The sequence below is a fragment of the Onthophagus taurus genome, chromosome 7 (assembly GCF_036711975.1).
Source record: "Onthophagus taurus isolate NC chromosome 7, IU_Otau_3.0, whole genome shotgun sequence".
NCBI classification, from domain to species: domain Eukaryota; kingdom Metazoa; phylum Arthropoda; class Insecta; order Coleoptera; family Scarabaeidae; genus Onthophagus; species Onthophagus taurus.
The window spans coordinates 10,537,514-10,559,558 of NC_091972.1; the positions used below are offsets into that span (position 1 = coordinate 10,537,514).

Sequence of the window (22,045 nt, forward strand, 5' to 3'; positions counted from 1 at the left end):
TTTTTATGAAAGCAAATAAAGCACTTTATACTTGGAAGTTATCGAACTCACGAGAAACAAATCGTTTCAGTAAAAAACCTTCAATTATCGACGCACGAAAGTGTGATAAATGGTTGAAAGACCGAAAGAATTCGTTAACAGACGGTGGATAAATTGCAAACGAACTCGTACATTAATCAAGTTTTGTAGCAGTTTTTAAATTAACATGTTAAAGTTGGAATGTTTTTTTTTTCGATATTTTAAACTTAGTGAAAAATCGTACAATCTTTATTAATAGATGATTTATATCTCGAATTTAATCTATTTTAAGATAAACTATAACAACCTGGAGGTTAATTTATTAATTAGTTTGGAAGGAAATTTTCTGCATTCTTGACGGCGTGATGTCACGAGTGGTCCTTCGAGCTGTTCTTATTGACTTTTGGGTATAACGGACACACCCTTCTCTGTATTAATCCCTTCTATTTAGGTTTTACTGTAAAAGATTTTCTAAAAATATTTTAAAAATTTATTGTTAATCTACCCCTAATTATGTTTGTGTTCCATTTAATGAGCTCGCAGAAATTATATCAACCACGTAATCTCAACTTGTATATACTACGTGGAAGTTGCACGGTTCCGAGTAATAAATCACGAAACCACCACCGTCTCGTCGTATCGTTGAGAGACGGTATTGCACGCGAAGAACCACCCCCTAACGACGATTACGTGATGGAAACGTCGGGTCGTTCCGACGATTTTCATCGTGAAAAATCGGAAATCGACACCCTTAAAGTTACTACACCTTGAAACGATCCTCCAAGTATTGTAGCTTTCTTAGAACAATCGTTTTTTATAGTTTCTGTACGTTATTCCAACATCAAGATGCACTTTACCAAACCATTTTATGAATTTCCTTTTTAAATTAAATCGCTATTTTGAATGAAACATTGTTTTCCCCAGATTCGTGTTCAATACGAAAACAAATTTTAAAAGTGTAGCTGAGTTTAAAAATAGAAAAATATTAAATAAATTTCTTTTCTATTGTTCTAGGTGACTTGTGAATATGCAAGAATAAAAAGCATTATGTGCTTATTGGAGAAAAGAAGTTGGAGGGAGTTATTTTGTTCCAGTTCTCGAGAACTTTAAAGCTTGCCCCGGGGCGGGTTGCGGGATTTTGGATAGAAGACATATGTCAAGATGTGAAGGAAATGTGGGATCCAAACCGAAAATAGGGACCCGGAAGTATGGCCAGATCAAATCGGCCTTTGAACAGTCTGGGATTCAAGCTGCCCTGACAATAATACACAACTTCTAGATGAGACATGGTGGTAATTAAAAATTAAATTCTCGAATTTTATTTAAATATATGTTCGGTTAATTAAACTGGAAATTAAACTTCCTTCCTACATGACAAAATTGCTTCAATTTAGACGTGGGAGTTTTTTAATTACGACCCAAAAAGCAATTCGGTCGTTTGCGTTAGCACCTCTCAAAAAATCGATAAATGTTTTCATCTCCGCTGAAATGGTAGAAAATGAAAAGCGTGATGCGAAATGTAAACAAATACACAATAGCTTTATTTTTATAGTGACAGGAAATTTATGAGACAGGCACTATTTTTTTTTTTCGACTCTTCCCTGCTGGTAAATAAACCACGATGAGTTTGTTATGCATTAATTTGTCAATGCCGAATATTTTTAGAAATGAATTCGCTCGCAAACTCATTCGTCACTCATTAAATATTGACAATTCAAGTGTTTCAATCAAAATTAATTTTATTATCGAGTACATGCTTTAAATTTATCGTAAAAAAAAATTATATAATCTATTTTAAATAAAATTCGTGACATCACGAAAAACTTTGTATGTTTAAAACGTAGAAAATCGTTCCTCTCGGACAACTTTCTTTCATATTTAACTTTACCAACGCAAAAGCTTTGCGAAACTTGTAAGTTAACTCCGTCATAGTATGGTCTTCTTGAATTATATAAAGTTCAAGTTTTCAAGATACTAGGAAGGGTATTAAAATTCTCAACACAAATAATTGTGCCAAAAAAAAAACTTGGTTATAATATGGTGATTCAGAACAAGCTTGCTAATCTTATGCTAACTAGCGCTACCTACCACTGCCACTAGAAGTAAAACTAGGCCGAGAACTAGATAACATAATACATTATATAAAAATGATAAAATGTCCAATTATTCTATAAGGTTTAAAATAATAATAATAAATTCTTTATTTATGGAAAATGGAAATTCGGAAAACCTTTTAACCCAGTACAGATTTTATACAGTAGGTGTTACATACCTATTTATTTTTTTACTATTTCATTATCATATAAAGTGGTTAAAGAAAGAGCCCCTCACGTTCTACGTGTCGTTTTGAATTCGAGTATATGAAATAAAGTTTGTGTTGTGTATTTTATTATCTCTCTTTGAATTGTTGTCCCAATTGAAGTAATAAAATGTGGTTAAGCGCGGCAAACTTTAATAATTCCAATGAAAAGTTATCTACCTCTATAAGTGGGTTAGTAAATAGCGAACATTTTTTGCTAAAGTTGTGTATTTAATTTCTAAACAAATTAAAACTCTTTATGAACCAGTCAATACTGCCTGTCGAGAACTGCCCTTTGAAAGATGTACTTGTTTCCCAGGAAAATAATAGGAGCATAGAGAAAACGGTGTTAAAGATTATTAATGAAAAGCTGCAAAGTTCCAATTACTGACGATTGTATAGACCCTTGTCGCACAGTGGGCAGCTACGAAAGCAAGGGTTGAAGTGGGGTGGGGAAGTTGCCCTGGGCTGGTATAGTTAAATTCGTTAGTTATGAGTCTCGGGACAAGGTTATGAAGGAAAAAGCAAAGTTAAAAGCTTCTCGTATGGCCGTATATGAAGATTTAATATTCCCTCAAATTTTTGCACTAAAATATCTTTTATATTGAGTAATACAATCCAACTTCAATATTACTCAATTTAACTTCTTTGTTTGGTTTAGTCCAAATTATGGATTCATTCGCACGTGTAACCCGTTAGTGTGTCGGTTTAATTGACTTAATTTTGCTTTCGGATCAAGGTTCATATCTTAATTAAACTATCTGACATGTATATGTACCTATCTGACCACGAGTTAATTAGGGGATACGAATTAAGATGTCTACATAGTTTAAACATTACATTTATGTAATCTACGATGATAAATGTCTGAAAATGTTACGCACACATGAAATATATAGTGTCCTTTGTCATTTCCGAAAATTAGGAATAATTATTCTGTGACTTCCAGTATTAATTAGTATATTTATTCTAACTGTTGTTGATTAATCATTTTAACATTGGCACTACAGTCTTGTAAGATCATCCTGTAATTCATTGCGAATTTTAAAATAGACGTCGGGTTAATTTGTCAAAAATACACGATGTGAAACTGGTTATCTGTACGTGAGGAGTCTCATTTTGAATAAAGGAAAAATGTATGTACATATTCGCGAATAACAAAACTGAATATTAAAAACGGTAGCGAAATTTGAAACACGAATGCTGAAGTAGCGAATGTCGCTGTCCTACTGTACAAATATTTTTCTTATCTAAAGAAAGAAAAATAAAATCTTTTTTCTATTACTTTTAGTTAAACACTGAATGGGCTCAAGTTGAAGTAATCGATTTAATAAACGACGGATCTGGATTAGCATTTGGAATAATTGGTGGAAGAAGTACTGGAGTTGTTGTAAAAACAATCGTACCTGGTGGTGTTGCCGATAGGGTATGTTAAAAAAAAGATTTTAATGATAAAAAGTTATTGCTGTTTTAATGAAGATTTATTATTGGGAGGGTTATATTTTTTCATTTTTCTTTATTTTTGTGAGATTTTCGTAATGAAATCATTTCGCAAAGCCCTGACGGGCAATAAAGATGGGGGAGAACAATGGAGATCCAATTAGCCTTAATGCAGAAATCTCGTATTTCCTTTATTTAAATACGAGGATCGCGAAAAGGGATGAAATAACACTTTTTTCTAAGTTATGTGTTTATCCCGTTTTACGAAAGTTAAATAAATGTGGTATTCAATTGATGTTTAAATAAAATTCCAGTTGGTATTATATTTTTTAATAAAAAATTAATTAAACAAACAGTGAGTTCACTGAAATTTTATTTTAAAGGATAATCCTTTTAGTACGCAAATAGAGAGAAAGATATATGTGAAATGGAAATTAGTTAAATTAATAATAAATGGGACATGTTACGTTTATTATGAAGGATGTTGTGTTAAATTTCTATATGAAATAATTTAATGTAACTCAAATATAATGTAAATATAAAGAGATTATTATTATTTGTGTTTCAAAATTTTTTTGTTTTGTTAAATTCTAGTTTGTAAATTGGTTTTATGTTTACAAGCTTTATTGAATTTTATACTTTATCATTGTAAAATACAATTAAAATTTAATTAATTAATTCAATAATAGTTTCGCTAAAACTATAAACAATAAAGTGCAGTTTTAATTAGTTTAGGTTTTGAAGTACAGATTTGATATGAATGCTTGGGACGTTTCTATTAATGAAAAATCCATCACTTGCACGTGTCCTTTATCTATTTTATACGTTGTTTTCAGGACGGTCGTTTGCAGAGCGGTGATCACATCCTACAGATAGGGGAAGTGAATCTCAGAGGTCTCGGGTCGGAGCAGGTGGCCTCCGTTCTCAGACAATGCGGCGTCCACGTGCGAATGGTAGTTGCGAGACCGATCGAAATATCGTCACAGGAGTTTCAGGTCAAAGTCAATAGAAAATTGAGACGATTCAATTTTCTTACTTCTTACTAAAACTTTTTTTTTTAATCTTTAGGGATTGGATAGCCAAGTTCCAATCGTCCCAACTAAAATACTAGGGGATCCAGTTGAATTAGATAGACATCTAATTGAAAATGGATTTGGGGATATCTTCTCAATACCGTCCACAAATTTTACGACGCCGTTTATCTATACGGGTCAACAAACCGATATTCAGCTACACGTAAGTTATTTTGATCACACCAACTTTTATATGTTAATTAGGTGCGGTAATGGTCTTGTTGTTACTAATTGGAGTTGTTTGTAGACTGTTCCCCGATTAGTGGACGTGCGAAACTCCACAAACGGGACGATAACAGCGCAATTCCAGGACGTCGTACAACCGCAGCTTGTGTCGTTTGCTAAAACGATAGCGATCGAAACTGAGATTGAGGAAAATCCTCTCCCGGAAACGGAAATGTACACGGTACAACTGCGGAAAGACGACTTGGGACTAGGGATCACTGTGGCAGGATACGTTTGCGAGAAAGGTGAGTGATGTTTCCTCAAATCTATTAATATTTAATCATTTTCCCTTAGTCTCTGCTAAAAGGTATTATTCTTATGATTTTCAGAAGAAATATCCGGGATTTTCGTTAAAAGTATTAGTAAAGGAAGCGCAGCTGATATAAATGGCAAAATCAAAATTAACGACCGTATCGTTGAGGTAAGCAAAATCCGTAACGACATCAATCTCCATTAATAAAACGCGTTAATAACGCACCACGATTCGTCAAATTAACGCTTGGAAAACCTGTCACAACCGCATCGAGACCGTAACCCGCTTTTCCTGTTTTTCTCTCCGGTTTTTTGTTCGTGGGTGTTATCCACGGTTCGACGGTTTGATGGGTTAATCAATAATCCCGTTGTTATATACAGGTGGATGGATGTTCGGTTGTTGGTCAAACAAACCACCAAGCCGTGGAAATGTTAAGAAATAGCGGTTCAACCGTGACAATCACCCTCGAAAGGTATTTGAGAGGTCCTAAATATGAACAACTACAACTAGCTATTAGAGCAAACGAACTGAAACCTCCATCGCCGCCTTCACCTTCAATTTCATCGCTGCCAAAAATACCTTTAAGTTTAATGGTAAGTTAAAAAAATGTTTAATTTTGTACAAAGGCTGCAAAGATAAAATAATTGAAAGAAATTATGCTTTCTGAAAAGGAATTTTTTGTATATTGCAACCAATGTTTGCACAACTCTGTTAAACCATATCCTACTGGTGTCAAACTCGAAATTCTATTCGCACATGTTCAATAATGCAAGTAAATCTATTGACATGTGAGTACATTATTTGACATGACTATAACACGAGTTTCTAGTCAATTAGAAACTATTCTGCGAATAAACCTGTCACTATTGGTTTATTGATTGTTTAATGTTTTGAACTGATTGAAAACCAGTCATCTAAAGACTTTTTGACACGATGTGTTACAAAGAATTTTGCACTAAATTAAGTTATTAAGATAGTTCTTAATTTGGGATCGTTTTAGTACGCAACATATCAGTAAGTAGTTAAGGCAAACTTTGTGTTTATTCCATTTTGCCTCGGGGATTAATAAAAACTAGTGACCCAACGTGATTGAACAAATAATGGGAGAAGCAGACTTTGGCGTAATGCTAAAAATTCAAATCTACCAAATCTGTACACAATCATGAATTCGCAAATCTTGCAAATATCTATATATTACCCATAACCATAATTCGTAAGCATTGATCTATGAACTGAAGCACAATTGTATTGGAAGGTTGTCGACTCGGAAGTATTGTGAGAAAATTCGAGACATTCTCCTACTCAAAGCTGCACAGGATCAAAACATCTCAACATTTTTTTGTATAGTTTATGGTAACAAGATCCGCAATGACAAATTAGCCACAATGCACCACATTACCTGTGGTGCATTGTGTCAAATCACGTAATCGGTGTCAACCTGTTTCACCACTACAGATTGTTCGTCGATATACGTAATCGTAATCGACACCAGAAGGATAACTTAACGTACCTAAAGATCCAGGGTCGGTAAGTTATCTGAATCAAGTTACGCTGCTTGAAATTAGAACGAACCTAAGCCGCCAAAAAGAGTTCATTTCTATCGCCGATACATAGCTACAATCTCAAAGGAATGCGATTCTGCCAATTCGTGTTAGTGAAATGAAAATGAAATGTCTGGTATTCAGCATTTCCGGGAATCAACCCATCTAAAACCCAACGCACGTTTCACTGAATTATTTAATCTCCTAAGATAAAATTTATCGAGAGAGACAAAACTCTGGAAACTGCATTTAACAGTTCTTTAGAGGTTACCATCATTGCAAAGCAGCAACTTTTTGTATCATTGTTGTCATAAATCACAATAGTTAACAGTTATTGAGTGAAAATTGCATGATTTTAATTCTTTACCCACATTCTCCCACCGATATGCCGTTATACCATTATTTTTGACCTTTATGATGCAAATATTCTTCGAAGTGTCTTCGATTCCTCTTTTTAAAGTCTTAGTTCTTCATAATCAACACTGTTGCTTGTTTTTGAACAACCTCTTTTTGAAGTCTTAGTTCTTTATAATCATCGCTGTTGCCTTTAAGCATCCTTAAGCAACTCTGTTGGGTTGGGTTGGATTGGGTTCGTTTGGGTTGGGTTGGGTCAAGATTAAATTGACATACATATTCTTCGAAGTGGGTTAGGTTTAACGAAAAACCACACAAGTTTTGAAAAGCATCTCTTTTTGAAGTCTTGGTTCTTCATAATCAAAAGGAAGTATTCTCAAGCAACACTATTGGCATATCCAATAATAAACAACTTGACTTATAATGCGACACAATTCGTTTCCAATTTATTTTTAATTTTTGAATAGTATAACTTTAATTTTTTCTCAGACCAAGTTACTATTGGTAACTCAAGATGTTAACTTCTAAATGTGTTGCAATTAAAGTTTGCTGAACGTAGCGAAGCGACAGTTTGCAGTCTCTGCCATATGCTAGGTCTCCTCGGATGGAGATCATAGTTCCGAAATCCAACCAACCTGTTAAACTTGACCACAGATTTTAATCTCATCGCGTTAAGCCGTCAGCAGGTGTCATATTACCATATGGGTAGATCTTGGAGACATATAGCCAGACTCGAAACACAATTCGACCAAATCGATAATTTTAATTGCTTGACTGCGTGGGATGGGCCCACCCAGTATTATTATATTTGCTCGTCAGACATGTACCACTTTTGAAATAAACACCTACCATCTACTACACGGAGTTGCTCAATTATGTCTTTGGGACATTAACACTGCGTTAGCTGTGATAGCGTCTTATTATAAATCTTGCTCAATTAGTTAACGACAATGTCTGCTTAAGACATAGGTCTTTGCCTCAGCAGTGTGTGGTCTGAAACCGAATCAATTAGGCTCGCGGAATTATGACATTATATTAGTGTTTATACCTCTAAGTGTGTTTAGTGTACTTACAGTTAGCTCTTAGAGGTCATGTTAATTGGCTTGTTTAACTAATTGTTTCTGACAAAAAATTCCCGATTCTCGAGTTCACGAGAAATTTGGTGGCAATTATATCGCACCTATACAGTCTTCGCCAGCTCAAACAAAAGTGTTGAAAGTTATAAGGAACTTTGTTAAATTTGGATAAAAGTCATAAACACTTTGTGGGTGTACTATAAAACAAGTTGCCAAAATTTATTTATTGCCCCAGAATGCACCCATACGATTATTTGGAGAATTCGTATCCAATACTGACACATGATCTTACCTAAATGGATAAGAATTGCATCTTTCTTCATTGCAATAACGCAAAAAAGATTATCTTTTCCAGTTGAAATGAGCAAAACACTTCGTTACAATTATACGACTTTTTTGGGTCTTTCATTTTATCTTTGCAACCGCAGTATACATAAAATATGTTAAACAATCGGTTATGAATTTGAATTGCTAATTTAATTAAATAAATTTCATAAAATCTTTACGAAATTTTCGCGATCTCATTTCATTCTTACATTCCCAAAATAGATTCTTTATAAAAATATAAACCTAATAAATTTTATTTTATAAAGACTTCAAGCATTGAAGTTGATGGAGAATCAAGAACAAGTATCGATTTCGATTCTGCTATATTAGTAGAAGATGCAACAACGCCAACAAACGGCAGTGATAAGGAAATTGTTATCGATGGTGGAAAAAAGACTGTTCAATTTAGTATTTCTAGTCACGAAGCTGTGCATGAAAAATGGAAAAATGTATTAAGTAATGAAGCGGAAGTCGTTGTATGTTTTTTTTTTATTTTTTCATCTTTTCCATCTTGAATATTTTGAATTAGATTGCAGAAATGAGTAAAGATGGACATATTGGTTTAGGAATTAGTCTCGAAGGTACTGTTGACGTGGAAGGTGGCCAAGAAGTTCGTCCACATCATTACATAAGAAACATACTTCCGAACGGTCCTGTTGGAAAAAATGGAATTTTGCAATCCGGAGATGAACTTCTTGAGGTAAACGGAATCCAATTGATTGGATTAAATCATTTGGAAGTCGTGTCGATTTTGAAACAACTTCCAAATTTTGTTATGATGGTTTGCGCAAGATACTCAGTTGATACGAGAATTATTGATACGGGTCAATGTAGGGATGCTTTTGAAGCCAGAGTGAGTTGGAATTTTGTTAAAATATCATTTTTAGCTATAAGATAAGGTTTCATCAATTTTCCAGAATATTCTCGCTGAAAGTTTACAAACTTTGATACCAAAATCGGACCGATTAGTGAAAGCTAAGTCAGATACATCGATTGCTTCAAATTCATTTGGCGATGATAATCCAAACTCTTATAACATGGGAAATCGATCTAAATCTTTAGAAACCGGATCTGGATTTCCTATGTGGAATACTGAATATACTGAGGTTGTTTTAAATAAAGGTGATTTTGGATTGGGATTTTCAATTTTAGATTATCAGGTAATGTTGATGATAATTTTTGGATTTCTTAAAAATATATTTATGTTTTTAGGATCCTTTTGATCCAACAAGAACAGTGATAGTTATAAGATCTTTAGTTCCTGGTGGGGTTGCTCAAGCTGATGGGAAACTTATACCAGGCGATCGATTGATTGCGGTTAATGATATAATTGTTGAGCACTCATCTTTGGATAGAGCTGTCCAAGTATTGAAGTCTGCGCCGAAAGGAATTGTTAAAATAAAAGTTGCGAAACCGCTTTCTTCAATGGATAACATTTCCCACCATAGCCAGGTAGTTTAGCACGTAATTATTATAAAAACCAATATAAAGTAGGTCGAAAATATTTCTTTCCGGGTGAAAAATCGTTACTCTTTGCGCCATCTTTTGCGGGTGGATTAAAGCGGGACGATTTCCTGTTGGTTACCTGCAAAGTTGGTTTTTATTGATTATTTTTTATGTACATTAAAAAAGTTAAGAATTTTTTTTATCGATTTACCCATGCGGAACGTTTTACATTTTAATTCAATATAAAATGTAATTTTTTTAAAACGCGTTTTTTTTTTCCAAATCGGTGTGAAGTGTATTAAAAAAGTAAAGTTGGAAAAGTAACACCAGCTTTTTTTAGTGCATTCGAAAAATTATTGATGGGTGGAGAAGAGATATTGAAACGATTTTATGGGTAGGTATCCATGTTTATCTTTTTCAGAAAGAAATTATGAATACAAAAAAATTTATTGTTCCAGGAACGGGTCTAAAATATATAAAACTTTTTGGAAGATATCAAAAAACGAATAAAATCAAACATGGATGATTTCGATTCATATTTAACCGGAAGTTCTCTATTAGTTTTTAAATTAAAAGTCAATTGTAAAACTATAAATGTTAATGTAATCAAATATAAATAAATATATCGATGTTTAATGCTGTCTTAATTTATCAGATATAGATAGATAGATTTTCATAGATAGAATCCAACTTGATTTATTTCTCAAGTTGCTCTATTCCATGTACATAGATAAGCTCGGGGTATTCCCCGGGTTGTCTATACGATGTAAAAATCACTGATGGTAGTTCTAGTTTTGCTATTCAGCGTTAGATTGTTGTATATTCTTCATTGAACTAAAACTAGAACTAACACTAGACCTAGACCTAGAAAGGTTGGAGTTTAGCTGTGCGTCTGAAGACTACGTTCTAGTTTTAATTGTTGTTTAGCGCTAGATTGTTGTTAATTCTTATTGAACTAAAACTAGACCAAGAACTAGAAACATTTGGATTTAGTCATTAGTCTGTTAAGACGGCTAAACCTGAATGTTGCTGCTTCTAGGTCTGGTGTTAGTTCTAATGATATTAAACTAGAACTAACACAAGACTAGAACTAGAAACATTCGGGTTTAGCCGTCTTAAGAGACGTACGGCTAAAGCCGAATGATTCTAGTTCTAGGTCTAGTGTTAGTTCTAATGCTAGTGTTAGTTCTAGTTTTAATTGTTATTCAGCGCTAAATTGTTGTATACTAAACTCGATTAATATCTTTATTTTATATTATGAACCTTAAGTCCCAAGCTAACAACATCACAAAACACCAATAGAATAAATTAAGCATTTGCTAATTGTGAGCATGACGTCACGAATGGGCTTTCGACCTACCTGTTTCCGAGATTTATATTATTCCTGCAAACTTTTAGTCTTTTGGCTATAACAGTCACTTCCTTACCCGTATTAGTCCATTTTATTTTATTTTAAGATCTTTAAGAACTATGCTCAAAGAAAAATAAATCACCATAAACATAATAATCTTATGGCTAATTTGAGTTCCATTAGAGTATAAACACAATTTGGCAACAAACTTCTTAAATAAAATTTATTTTACTTTTCGTCGGAAATAGGTCAGATAATGAGGTGGTTTCTATTTATTTGTCTCCGTCTTGGTTTGTTTAGGATACAGACCAGGAAGATCAGACCTACTTGGACGAGTTTCAAGAATGCATCGAGGAGTACCAGGAATGTCTGGAAGTGGTCCAAATCTGCATAGATGAGGACGTTTCATTCAGCCACTCGTCCAGTGCCGCCTGCCCCGACGAGCTACCACTTTCGGTCAACCACCGCGGAGTCTCCTCTCTTCAGGGTGCTGTTCCGTGTTTACTTGGCGTCGCGACCGATAACCAACGAAATAACGGTAGTGAACTTGATTTGAGTTTCAAGAGCACGTGTGATTTGAATGGTAAAGATTTGTTAAGAACTACTGAAAGTGTAGTGACAAAAATGGATTTTGTGGGTAGTGAACCGAGTCGAGTGCAACAACAAGAAGAGACATCGGAAAAAGACGGATATGAAACGTGCGTGGACGAATCGTTTTCGGATGAAGGTAGTAAAGACAATGAAGGTAATGAAAAAACACCAACGAATTCAATCGATAACATCAAAAGTAGTTCTTCTTCTGAACCATACTTAAAGAATATCGATGTTGATTACGCGAAAACCAATCACATTTGTTTTGATTCAAAATTAGATGAACTTTCCTCTTTCGATCATCATCAAGATATTTCTGGTGATGAATTCTTTTTAGTGCAATGCTCAAAGGATGATTTACCGGTTTTAAAAGCGGACGTTTTAAAATTTTGTAGTGATTCTCGCGTTTTAGAAAGTTCCGATTCCACTCCGACTGTTAAATATAGAAGATGTATCAAAGAATATTACAATGATTACGCCGATTGTTTAGAATCTTATAAAAATTACGTACAAAAACTAAACGAAATCGGTAAGCAATCTTCTATCGAAATGAATGATGACGATATTTTTAACGACATCATTTTACCGCATAAAAGCAAATCAGCACCCGATATACTCGATAATAGTTTTGTGACTATGACCTATGATCCTGGACCTGATGTAAGCAGAAGAAAATCAGTTTTTATTTCTGGATATGCAGACGAAAGGTAAGTTATAATTACTTTTTTAATGATTTTTTTATGGATGAATAAAAGGAGTGTTAATTATAACCCAGTTAACGCGAGATGTTAGGTGTCCATAAAATTTGTTTACTTTCGCGAGTTCCAAATTTTCTCACCGACGTTTCACGCATCATCAGGTTTAAAAATAACTTTCGAATGAATCACTTAATTAAAAATGAGAAGTTGTTTTCAATTGATTTTTTAAGTTTATTTTAAGCACTTTAAACAATTTTTTTACAATTTCTTACAAGTATGTGAGATTTTTAATTTGTAGAATCAATAGCTGCAATTATTTGGTGAATAAAACTGAGACAGGTTTTTTGGAATTGTAAAATATTTAACACATTATTTACATTTTCGTTTACTTTGCAAAATTAGAAATAAAATTGTCGACTGTTTATTACCACGTTTATTGACTTTAACTTCTAAGTGTCTGGCAAGATAAACAATTTCTTGTATCACGTGGGTGGTTAACCAGTTCTTTGAATTATTTCTGTTTCGATTTTGGTTTTTCTTGGAAAAATCGTCTCAAAATTTTCCTGAAATTTTTTTATAATATTGAAATGTTTCCAAAAAATGGACGGTCTTAATAACTGAAGCTGCCACAATCGCATTATCATTTGATTTCTAAATCACCGATAAGCTAATTTTAAATACACTTGTTCAGGTTCCTAAGTTTTTAGATAGGTAAATTCTAGTTTTACCGAAAATGTAGGATGTTGAATATCAATTTTAGGCTTTTTTAATGATTTTTAACAATTTAGTAGGTAACCCTTTATGGTAGATTATGAATTTCAAAAAGTAACGTGTTTTTAGCAATATTTTACTTTTGCTAAATATACTGTGGATAGTCTACAGGAACATCACCAACATTTTGCGCATCTGAATAACGCTTTTTATTCTTACAAGTCAAGGTCGCTTGCGGCCGAAGCGCTACATCAATACAAAATCAAAGATTAAACAGAAAACAAGATGTGACGCTTCGTGTCGGTACCTTTGATGTAGGGCTGCCATTTTTATGACCTTGAACGCTATGGACCGCTATGGAAGAAGAAGAAGATGAGTTCGCGAGTATTTCCAACATTATTACTATATTAATCCAGTTGGTGCAAACCAATTGAACTCCTAGAAGGGTTACAGTGTTGATAGATTAGATTAAATGATCCTCGGAATATTAAAGTTTCTGTAAATCAAGAATCTGTCATTGAGGTGTCGCTCAGAGTACCTTTGTCGTGTGGCAGATATAAATTCGAGAAGCACCATGTTTTAACATAACGTTGAAACCAATCCAGTCCCTTCACACAGAAAATAGATTAAGAAACAAATATTTCATTTTCTATATATTATTTTCTATATACATCTATATACTACACAAATGCTGGAGAAAAAATTCGTAGAGCCTCTTTCAGGATAGGTTTTCGTAAGATCCTTAAGATTTTATGAGTCTAGATATATTTATACTCCTTCTCGTTAGCTGGTCATCAATCATACATTTGTTGGACAAATCATCAGTAACGAACTCTTGACGAGATCCGTTAGGAGTACATGGTAATTGCAGTAGCAAGGATACGGACTTGCTTCCAAAAAAGATTCCAATCTTACCTACACCTCAATAACATTTTTTTTATAAAATAGTTTCTAAATTTCCTTACAACATTAGAATGAAATTATTTCAGTTTAAATTTTCCTAGATTTGTGTATTCCCAAAGTGGCTGCAAACTCTTTAACCATTTCTCAAATTATAGTTCCAGAAAGATGAACGTTTTTGTCACGTCCTCTAGTGACCCACTTCAGCATAGCTTCATCAATATTATTGTTGACATAGTTATGAGTCTTTCTCGTTTATTTTAAAAACCACCTTTTTTCATAAACTTGCCTTTGTTTTCGTCGACAATGCACTAAGGGGATCACGAGTTGTTGATTTTCTTTTTATTTCCTACCGCCAAAATTAATTTTAATTCCTCAGTGAGCGATAACTTTTTATATTGTGCTTTATTATTTTTAATTTTCTCACTATCCACCGTACTCGTATTACCCACCGAGAATCTACGATTTCTTTACCGTTCGTCAATCATTTTTTTATGTCACGACCGCAAATCGGCGAATACCCGGTATAATTCAGTTTTTATTACAATCGCAAATCGGTAAATCCCCGAAATAAAGAAAAATGATTTGAAATAGTCGAGATAGAACTAGGCGTATTATATTAGTTCGAGAAGTAGAATAATCGGAAAATAGGAATTCTAATTAAACTGATAAAAGCACCTTATAATCATTTCTACCTTTTATCTCATCGTGCGCATCCTTAACACTCCAGTAGTCGCGCCTCCGGTTACTACAAGAGTGGGCGCATGCCATCTCTTAGATGCACTTTTCAATGCATGGAAAATATATATATATTTTTATGTTGCAAAAGTATTAACAGGTTAGTCCAGGCAGACTGTCTACGTCATCTCTTAGATGACATGCGACTATTGGAGTGTTAAGGAGTTAGACCACTCTAAACCATCGAATTTTATACTTAATTTTTAGATTTTTTCCAGAAATACAATAAAAGATATGAAAAAAATGTTTATATGCACTTTTAGGAATACGAAACATATTTTACTAATTAAATTAAATAAATAATGACTGCTATGTAGTTGCTTGATAAAAACCCTGTTACATTTTTTGCAACTCAAAAGCTACAGAAATGCGTACGGAGTTTTTTTTGTTTAACTTTTTGCGAAAATGGTGGACATATTACAAAAACTTTGCGTTTTAGTCAAAAAATATAAGCACTAAAGAATTATGCATAAAGAATTACGCATCATATCAAAAAATCTATACGTTTTTCTCTAAATAATGTTACTTATAATTAGAAGTTACAGTTAAAATTTCATGTAAATCGATAAAAAATTGTGTCTCTCGTCACCGCGTCCTATAAGATCTATCGTAACTTACCCCCTTCATTTGCCCTCCAATGATAGGGCAAAACTAGTCCTTGGCGAATCTTATTATTGCTCGAAGGTCTTGTTCCTTATGTCAGTAGGTGTCAGGCAAACCTTTCCGAAAATGTTGTGCCTTATGCGATCTCTAGCGATGCAATCACCCAGAATGATCAGCAGTTTCTGACTTGTCGTTGCAAAGTTGACAAGTTTGATCCTCAGCTGGTCCAACGTTGAAGAGATGGTATTTTGTAGTCAACAGCTGGGTTGGGGGTCTAATAAAGGGCGTTTTCGCCACCTCTTTGACCAGCTTGTCCACCTTTTCATTATCAACATTGTCTTTGTGACGTGGAACCCACCATAGGGTAAATTCATTACCCCTGGCTAGTTTTCTCCGGTTAGTGTAGACATGAATTGCCTTTAGAGCGGTCCGACTGTTCGTAAAGATGTTTATCGATTCCCCTTTCTGTCCCTTCTTAAGGTTATTAAATTAAACAGTGCAGAAGGTGGCATCCAACTGTCTTTAAAGCATAGCTGTACCAGACCAGGGCGCTTCTTTTGAGTTGAAGCTCACAATGCGTCAATTTCCCGTACAATTAGCCTTTGAAGTTCACGTTTTCTTCTTTTTTTCTCAAAGAATTGTGGATGCCCTGGCGGTTTTTGCTGCATCGGACAGCAATTTTTCTGCCTGTAACACTCGGCTTCGACGCAAAGTTGTAACAATTTAGTCCAATTTTAATGCCTAAAACTTCCATTATATCCAAAATCGTCTTTGCCACTAGACTTGTCTATTGCCACTAGATTTTGTATTATTGGTCATCGCCCAGACTGGAGTTGAAGCTGTAATTTCGATTTTGAGTATAAGCACCTATGCATTGATTTTAGAGCTTCAAACACTTCCTGGGAATGAATTGGTTTATGCTGATGGTCTTTCAAGGTATCAGCGACATTAATTCGCTGCCACGACAACGTTCGGGATCAAAATACAGGCACTTAAAAAAAAAACCTTTTATCTTATTTTTAAGATCCTAAGGCACATTTTAAGCAAAAAAATCTTTTTTTTTTTTAATTCTAGTGTAGTCTAACCCTACGGCGTTATACGTAGCAGTCGACTGCTATCGCAGTAAACTTAAAACTAAGCTGCTGATTACATAACCTAATGTAAAAGTATATCTAATTCCAAAAACTTGGCAGTTTTTTATTCATCAAATTATTGCACAAAATTAAATTGTTAGTAACAATTTTCAAATTAGTTACTAAATTATCTCGAAATCTGGGATGATTATAATGTAGACTGAATATTTTTATAGATCTGTGTAATTTTATTATTTTAATTCTTTTTACCTGAATGTATTGTTTTAAAATTTGTGTTTCTTTGATTACGTTTAATTTAAAATTTTCGTTTTCAGATGAATTTTTGAACCTAATTTTACTGTAGGAAATATTAAATGAGTTTTGCTCAAAATAACATCCCGTTCTGTTTTGATTTTAATGCGTACAATCCGGTCTGATTTGCTTCAGGTTCTAAAATTGAAACTACCTACTTGAATTATGTAATGTTTTCGAAAAGATGTAGGCAGAACTCCCCACAATCAATTTCGAACTAAAAAAATGTTTTATTTTCGTAATTTTTTGTTATTTTTTGCTTCTTGTTTTTCATTTTGATTTATTATTCCCCGTTTATTTTTGTATAGAAAGTATCACCACAAGTAATTGGCAATTTGGCAAGGAATCGTCGATGCGAACATTATATCTCCAGACGACGGGTTTCGCTTACGCCCACGCTTTGTCTGTCAGAAAGCCCTGCCACCTACAACAAAGTTTACAAGCAAATTTTTTTCTTTCTTTCGTTTTGAATGATAACCGAGGGCAACGACCAATACTTTGTTATTCAACAAAGTTAAATGAAAATTTATACTCTTCATGTTTGGATGTGTGCCAAAGTAATCGATAAAACAACTTATTTCTGGATGGTAATTTACTACGGTCGCATTTGTAATTGATGTTCTTCGAATCACTTTAAATTATTTTATCATTTTTTTCTTAAATTATAATTCTTTTTGGATCTAATTTTCTAGCTGTTTTGCTTCTGCGCGATCACGAAGCCATACCATAAGGACATACCTACAATAATCCTATTACTTTAGATTTTAATGAGATATTGAGCAAACGACATTTACGTGTGTTCCCTTTTTTCTTTTTGATTCAGTTTTATATTTGAAGTTTTGTAGGTCAAACTAAAATTACATGACAAAATCGTCAATTCTTCATTCTTACTAAAATATTATTATATTTTGACTAAATTTTCAAGAACTTTATAAAGTGCAAAAACATTTTCTACTTCTCTTAACAACTTTATATCTATAAACTTTTATAAATGGTTAAAAAGCTTTTTCTTGTTTACCGAACTTATTTTATAGGTATGTAAATAAACGTACTCATATATACAGCGTAACAACGCGCTGCATCCCTACTTTCGCGACGCTTGATTGGATTAGAAACGTTCGAGCGTTGCGTGTAGCGTCGCGACGCCAGTCGACGTCTTTCGTTACTCAAAGGTGCGCGTAACGACATCGGAAAGTTCAGGTGTTTGTGTTATTTTCGTCTATTCTGATGATACGAATATGGAATGATTCGTTAACGGTGTGATTATTTACTTCTTCGTTTTTTTTTTCGTTAGAAGTTTATTAGGTATTTTTAGTGTTCTTGGTAAAAATTATTTTTAATTTTATTTTACACAGCCGTAATTTCCGAAATCGGAAAAGATATATTTGTAAATAACGTGTTTGATAGCTGATATGTCAATTATCGAGATAAAATGAAATTGAACGATATTCACTGGGACATTATATTTAAATCCAAAACAAATTAACGACTTTATCAATAATCTCTGTGATGTAAAATATAGTAAATTTTTATTTTGAATTCCCGTACAAATTTATCTTTGTTAATCTAAAAACCATAATCGAATACACAATTTGAAAAATATTACTACAGCAAACGATTTCGTTCGATCCTTGACGTCATCGCATCTCTTAAAATCCAAAATTGTTTCAAGAATTCACATTATTATAGTTAATTTAAACGTTTCAAATGGGAAAAGAAGTTACAATTATTTTGTACTTGTTTTAGTGATTCAATGACTGTTATAAGAGGTTTAGATACAAATTTTCCGACATCGAAACCCAGCGAATTACCCGGAATGCTGCAAAAGCATTGGGGTTCGATAAGAAAAGTCGAAATAGGAAAGGAACCAAATGCTAGTATAGGAATAAGTATTGTTGGCGGAAAAGTTGACATAAATAACGATTCAAATTCAGAATCTTTATTGGGTATATTTATAAAGAATGTGGTTCCGGATAGTCCAGCTGGTCGATCGGGCCAATTAAACGTAAGTTAATTACGCGACGTTGGAAAACGCATGGTTTCTTTTATTACCCCCTTTTTTACAGACCGGTGACAGGATACTAGAAGTAAGCGGCGTTGATCTAAGGGAGGCCAGTCATGATAAAGCAGTAGAAGCCATACGAAATTCACCTAATCCAGTAGTTTTCCTCATACAGTCTTTAATTCCCTGGGTAAGTATCTAAGCATTTTTACAAAACAACGATCTTATTAACAAATTACGTGCCCGTTTTTGATAGGGCGTTGAAAATTGTCAAGATATCGACGAGAAAGATAATTATGAAGAGGAAGATAGAATTGCACCTGCTCAATATACATCTAAAGAACCAGTAAATATCATCATTTTAATAGGGTGTGATTCGGTATTCATGCGATAAATATTTATGAGAAGGTGATTCTTTGGCGAAAACTTAGGAATTCTAGAATTCCTGAGTCCAAGGTGTATTCCACGAGAATCTTCTCAACCTAAATAAGTAATATGACTGACAATCCAGGATTAAGTAAAAGTGGCGAATGTTTAAAATATCTTGTCCCGCTTATTTTACTAAATTAATATTGTGGTTTCAAAAAATTATCATCTGGTATTCCAAGCCCCATTATAGATGTCATAGAGTTCATCAGGTCAAAGGATGTGAACCAATTATCGCAAGTTATGTTTCGTTTTCAAGTATGTCTTGTTTTGCCGTCAATAATTGCCATATTTGTTTAGCTTATTCGGGAGATACTGCTTGAAAGCATATCTTCCCCGAAATCCCTCAAATTTCTCATTAAGTTCCATATTTGCCGATTGTGAAACCATTGATGCAAAGAAAAAAGAACAGTCGTTCATAAATATTGTGCATAAGTCTTCTATGGGTGCAAATTTATTAGACAACTTTCTCTCATCTCTGGTATTAGAAGTAGTCTCAGAAATATAAAATGGGCAAACTCTGGACAAATCAGATTTACATCTTGGACTCCACGTGTAAATGAACATCTTACTTGACAGTGCTATTGTGGAAAAGTTGCAAAAAGAGCATCTTCTTAAACTTAATCTTTCATTTATACAATTTCTCTCGAATAGGGCCCAAAGGTGTTTTAAATATACTCTACTCCATCCTCTAAGACTGTTTCCACTTTATCCAGTTATACTCTAATTCTGTGCCTAATATGTTTATTCTGTTGTATCTGTATGTAAGTATCTGTTGCTGACGAAAAATTTCGTAAAAGAATCTATTTTAAAATTAAAAATCTTCGCTAACTTTTCCATTCCATATTTTCCATCTGCTTCATATACCTTAAGTTCTATTGTGGACTTCCTTTCTATTTTTGTTGATCGAAACTTTTTTATCGCGATGACTGTCATGTTTGTCTTTTCGGGGTTTTCTTTTTAGTTCTTCGCCTCTCTGCATAGGATGAGGACACTAATCTCATTATAAACATGTCCTGGATCTTATTCTGTTGGCTATGTTCCAAGGAGGAATCTACGGCTCTTAACCTTTGAAATTATTTGTTTGTATCCGAAAGAAAGTTAGTTTTCAGCGGTTATGGCTTCCAAATATATGTTGTAAAAGTTACACACCTGTTCGACTTCCTCTTTTCACGAGAGTTATTATTATTCTAATGCATCATTAATCTCGAAACTTATGCATTTTTTAAACCAATTTATCAGACCGGCAAAAATAATTAAAAACGGCCTTGTTTGTAACTATTAAAATAATTATAAAATTTTTTGGTTGCTTCTTATTTAATATATAACCCTACAAGAGTATAAGTAAATCACAACCAAGGTTGGAAATTTTTGATCCAACATGGAAGAAACTTTCTCTTCGAACCCAGTCTTTGAATCAATTTCTTCTTGAAGTATTAACAACTTATAATTTTTTATTACTTATGCATTTTTTAAACCAATTTATCAGACCGGCAAAAATAATTAAAAACGGCCTTGTTTGTAACTATTAAAATAATTATAAAATTTTTTGGTTGCTTCTTATTTAATATATAACCCTACAAGAGTATAAGTAAATCACAACCAAGGTTGGAAATTTTTGATCCAACATGGAAGAAACTTTCTCTTCGAACCCAGTCTTTGAATCAATTTCTTCTTGAAGTATTAACAACTTATAATTCGTGCTGTAGACCGTACTGCGTCTGCACATCATGTAGCAAGTGCCTCAGTCTCTTCCCCATAATATCATAAATATGCTTCGTATGTCAAAGGTTGAACATACCTCATATTCTAGTCTTTTAACAAAAACTTCTTTGTCATGACGGGACTCTATATTTCAGGAGAAACTAGACAGTCGGTGTACTTAATTTTATTACTTCTCCAGTAAAGTTGTGAGATTCCAATCTTCTTCTTTTAGTTACAAAGAAATCATCTTAAATGTTATCGCATGCGAATCACCCGTATATAACATTAATACAAGTAATAAATATGAAACTTTTAGATTTCAAATAACTCAAAATCAGAAGAAGTTTGCTCAAATATTCCAAATCATGTTCCTTCAAGTCCACGTCCTAGTCCAGAAAGAAAAGTCGAACCCGTCTCAAAACCGCCGGAAGAATCTACTATTAAAGAAGAAGGTGATACACCAAAAGTGCTTGAACAAAAACCTATATATGAGGAGTCATCTGAAGAAAGTGAAGATGAAGAAGACGTTCGGGAAATGGAAGGAAGAACGGTTTCAAAGAAAGGACAAGAGGTAAGGTCGATTGGATTAAAAACTAAATTTGTTTATTTTAACTTTTAAATTAGATCGATCGAGCTAGCGCTGCTAACCTGAAAAGAACCAAAGAAGAAATAGCCGCCGATCCCGAAGAGGAGGACGATTTCGGATACACAATGAGTAAGTAGCTTTTTTTTTCAATAGAAATTTTAATTTCAAAAACTTCTTAAAAGACCACTTTAAGTCTTTTGAAAGGATTTCTTTTTGAAGTCTTAGCGACATCTTTATTTGGTAAATTGAACCCTCCCGAACAGAGTCCTTTAGAAACAAAGTTTTTCGTGAGTCGTTT

The 22,045-nt window shown here is 33.6% G+C and overlaps 1 protein-coding gene across 6 annotated transcripts in view; it reads left to right on the forward strand.

Annotated features, from left to right (window-relative positions):
• Positions 1-1,035: 1,035 nt before the first annotated feature.
• The window catches only part of LOC111423805 (multiple PDZ domain protein-like), a 96,942-nt gene continuing 75,932 nt past the window's right edge, over positions 1,036-22,045 (forward strand). For 3 of the 6 annotated variants that reach the window (XM_071197162.1, XM_071197164.1, XM_071197165.1), the window contains exons 1-17: positions 1,036-1,310; positions 3,609-3,743; positions 4,594-4,758; positions 4,826-4,993; positions 5,078-5,300; positions 5,385-5,476; positions 5,689-5,901; positions 8,873-9,082; positions 9,136-9,459; positions 9,506-9,766; positions 9,819-10,058; positions 11,704-12,701; positions 18,776-19,034; positions 19,096-19,221; positions 19,288-19,377; positions 21,478-21,732; positions 21,786-21,876. In XM_071197162.1, the coding sequence (XP_071053263.1) occupies positions 1,305-1,310; positions 3,609-3,743; positions 4,594-4,758; positions 4,826-4,993; positions 5,078-5,300; positions 5,385-5,476; positions 5,689-5,901; positions 8,873-9,082; positions 9,136-9,459; positions 9,506-9,766; positions 9,819-10,058; positions 11,704-12,701; positions 18,776-19,034; positions 19,096-19,221; positions 19,288-19,377; positions 21,478-21,732; positions 21,786-21,876 (3,856 nt within the window). In that variant the 5' untranslated portion in view covers positions 1,036-1,304. The remainder of the gene's footprint in view (positions 1,311-3,608; positions 3,744-4,593; positions 4,759-4,825; positions 4,994-5,077; positions 5,301-5,384; positions 5,477-5,688; positions 5,902-8,872; positions 9,083-9,135; positions 9,460-9,505; positions 9,767-9,818; positions 10,059-11,703; positions 12,702-18,775; positions 19,035-19,095; positions 19,222-19,287; positions 19,378-21,477; positions 21,733-21,785; positions 21,877-22,045) is intronic. The other 3 variants (XM_071197163.1, XM_023057168.2, XM_023057169.2) reach the window with 3 other exon arrangements.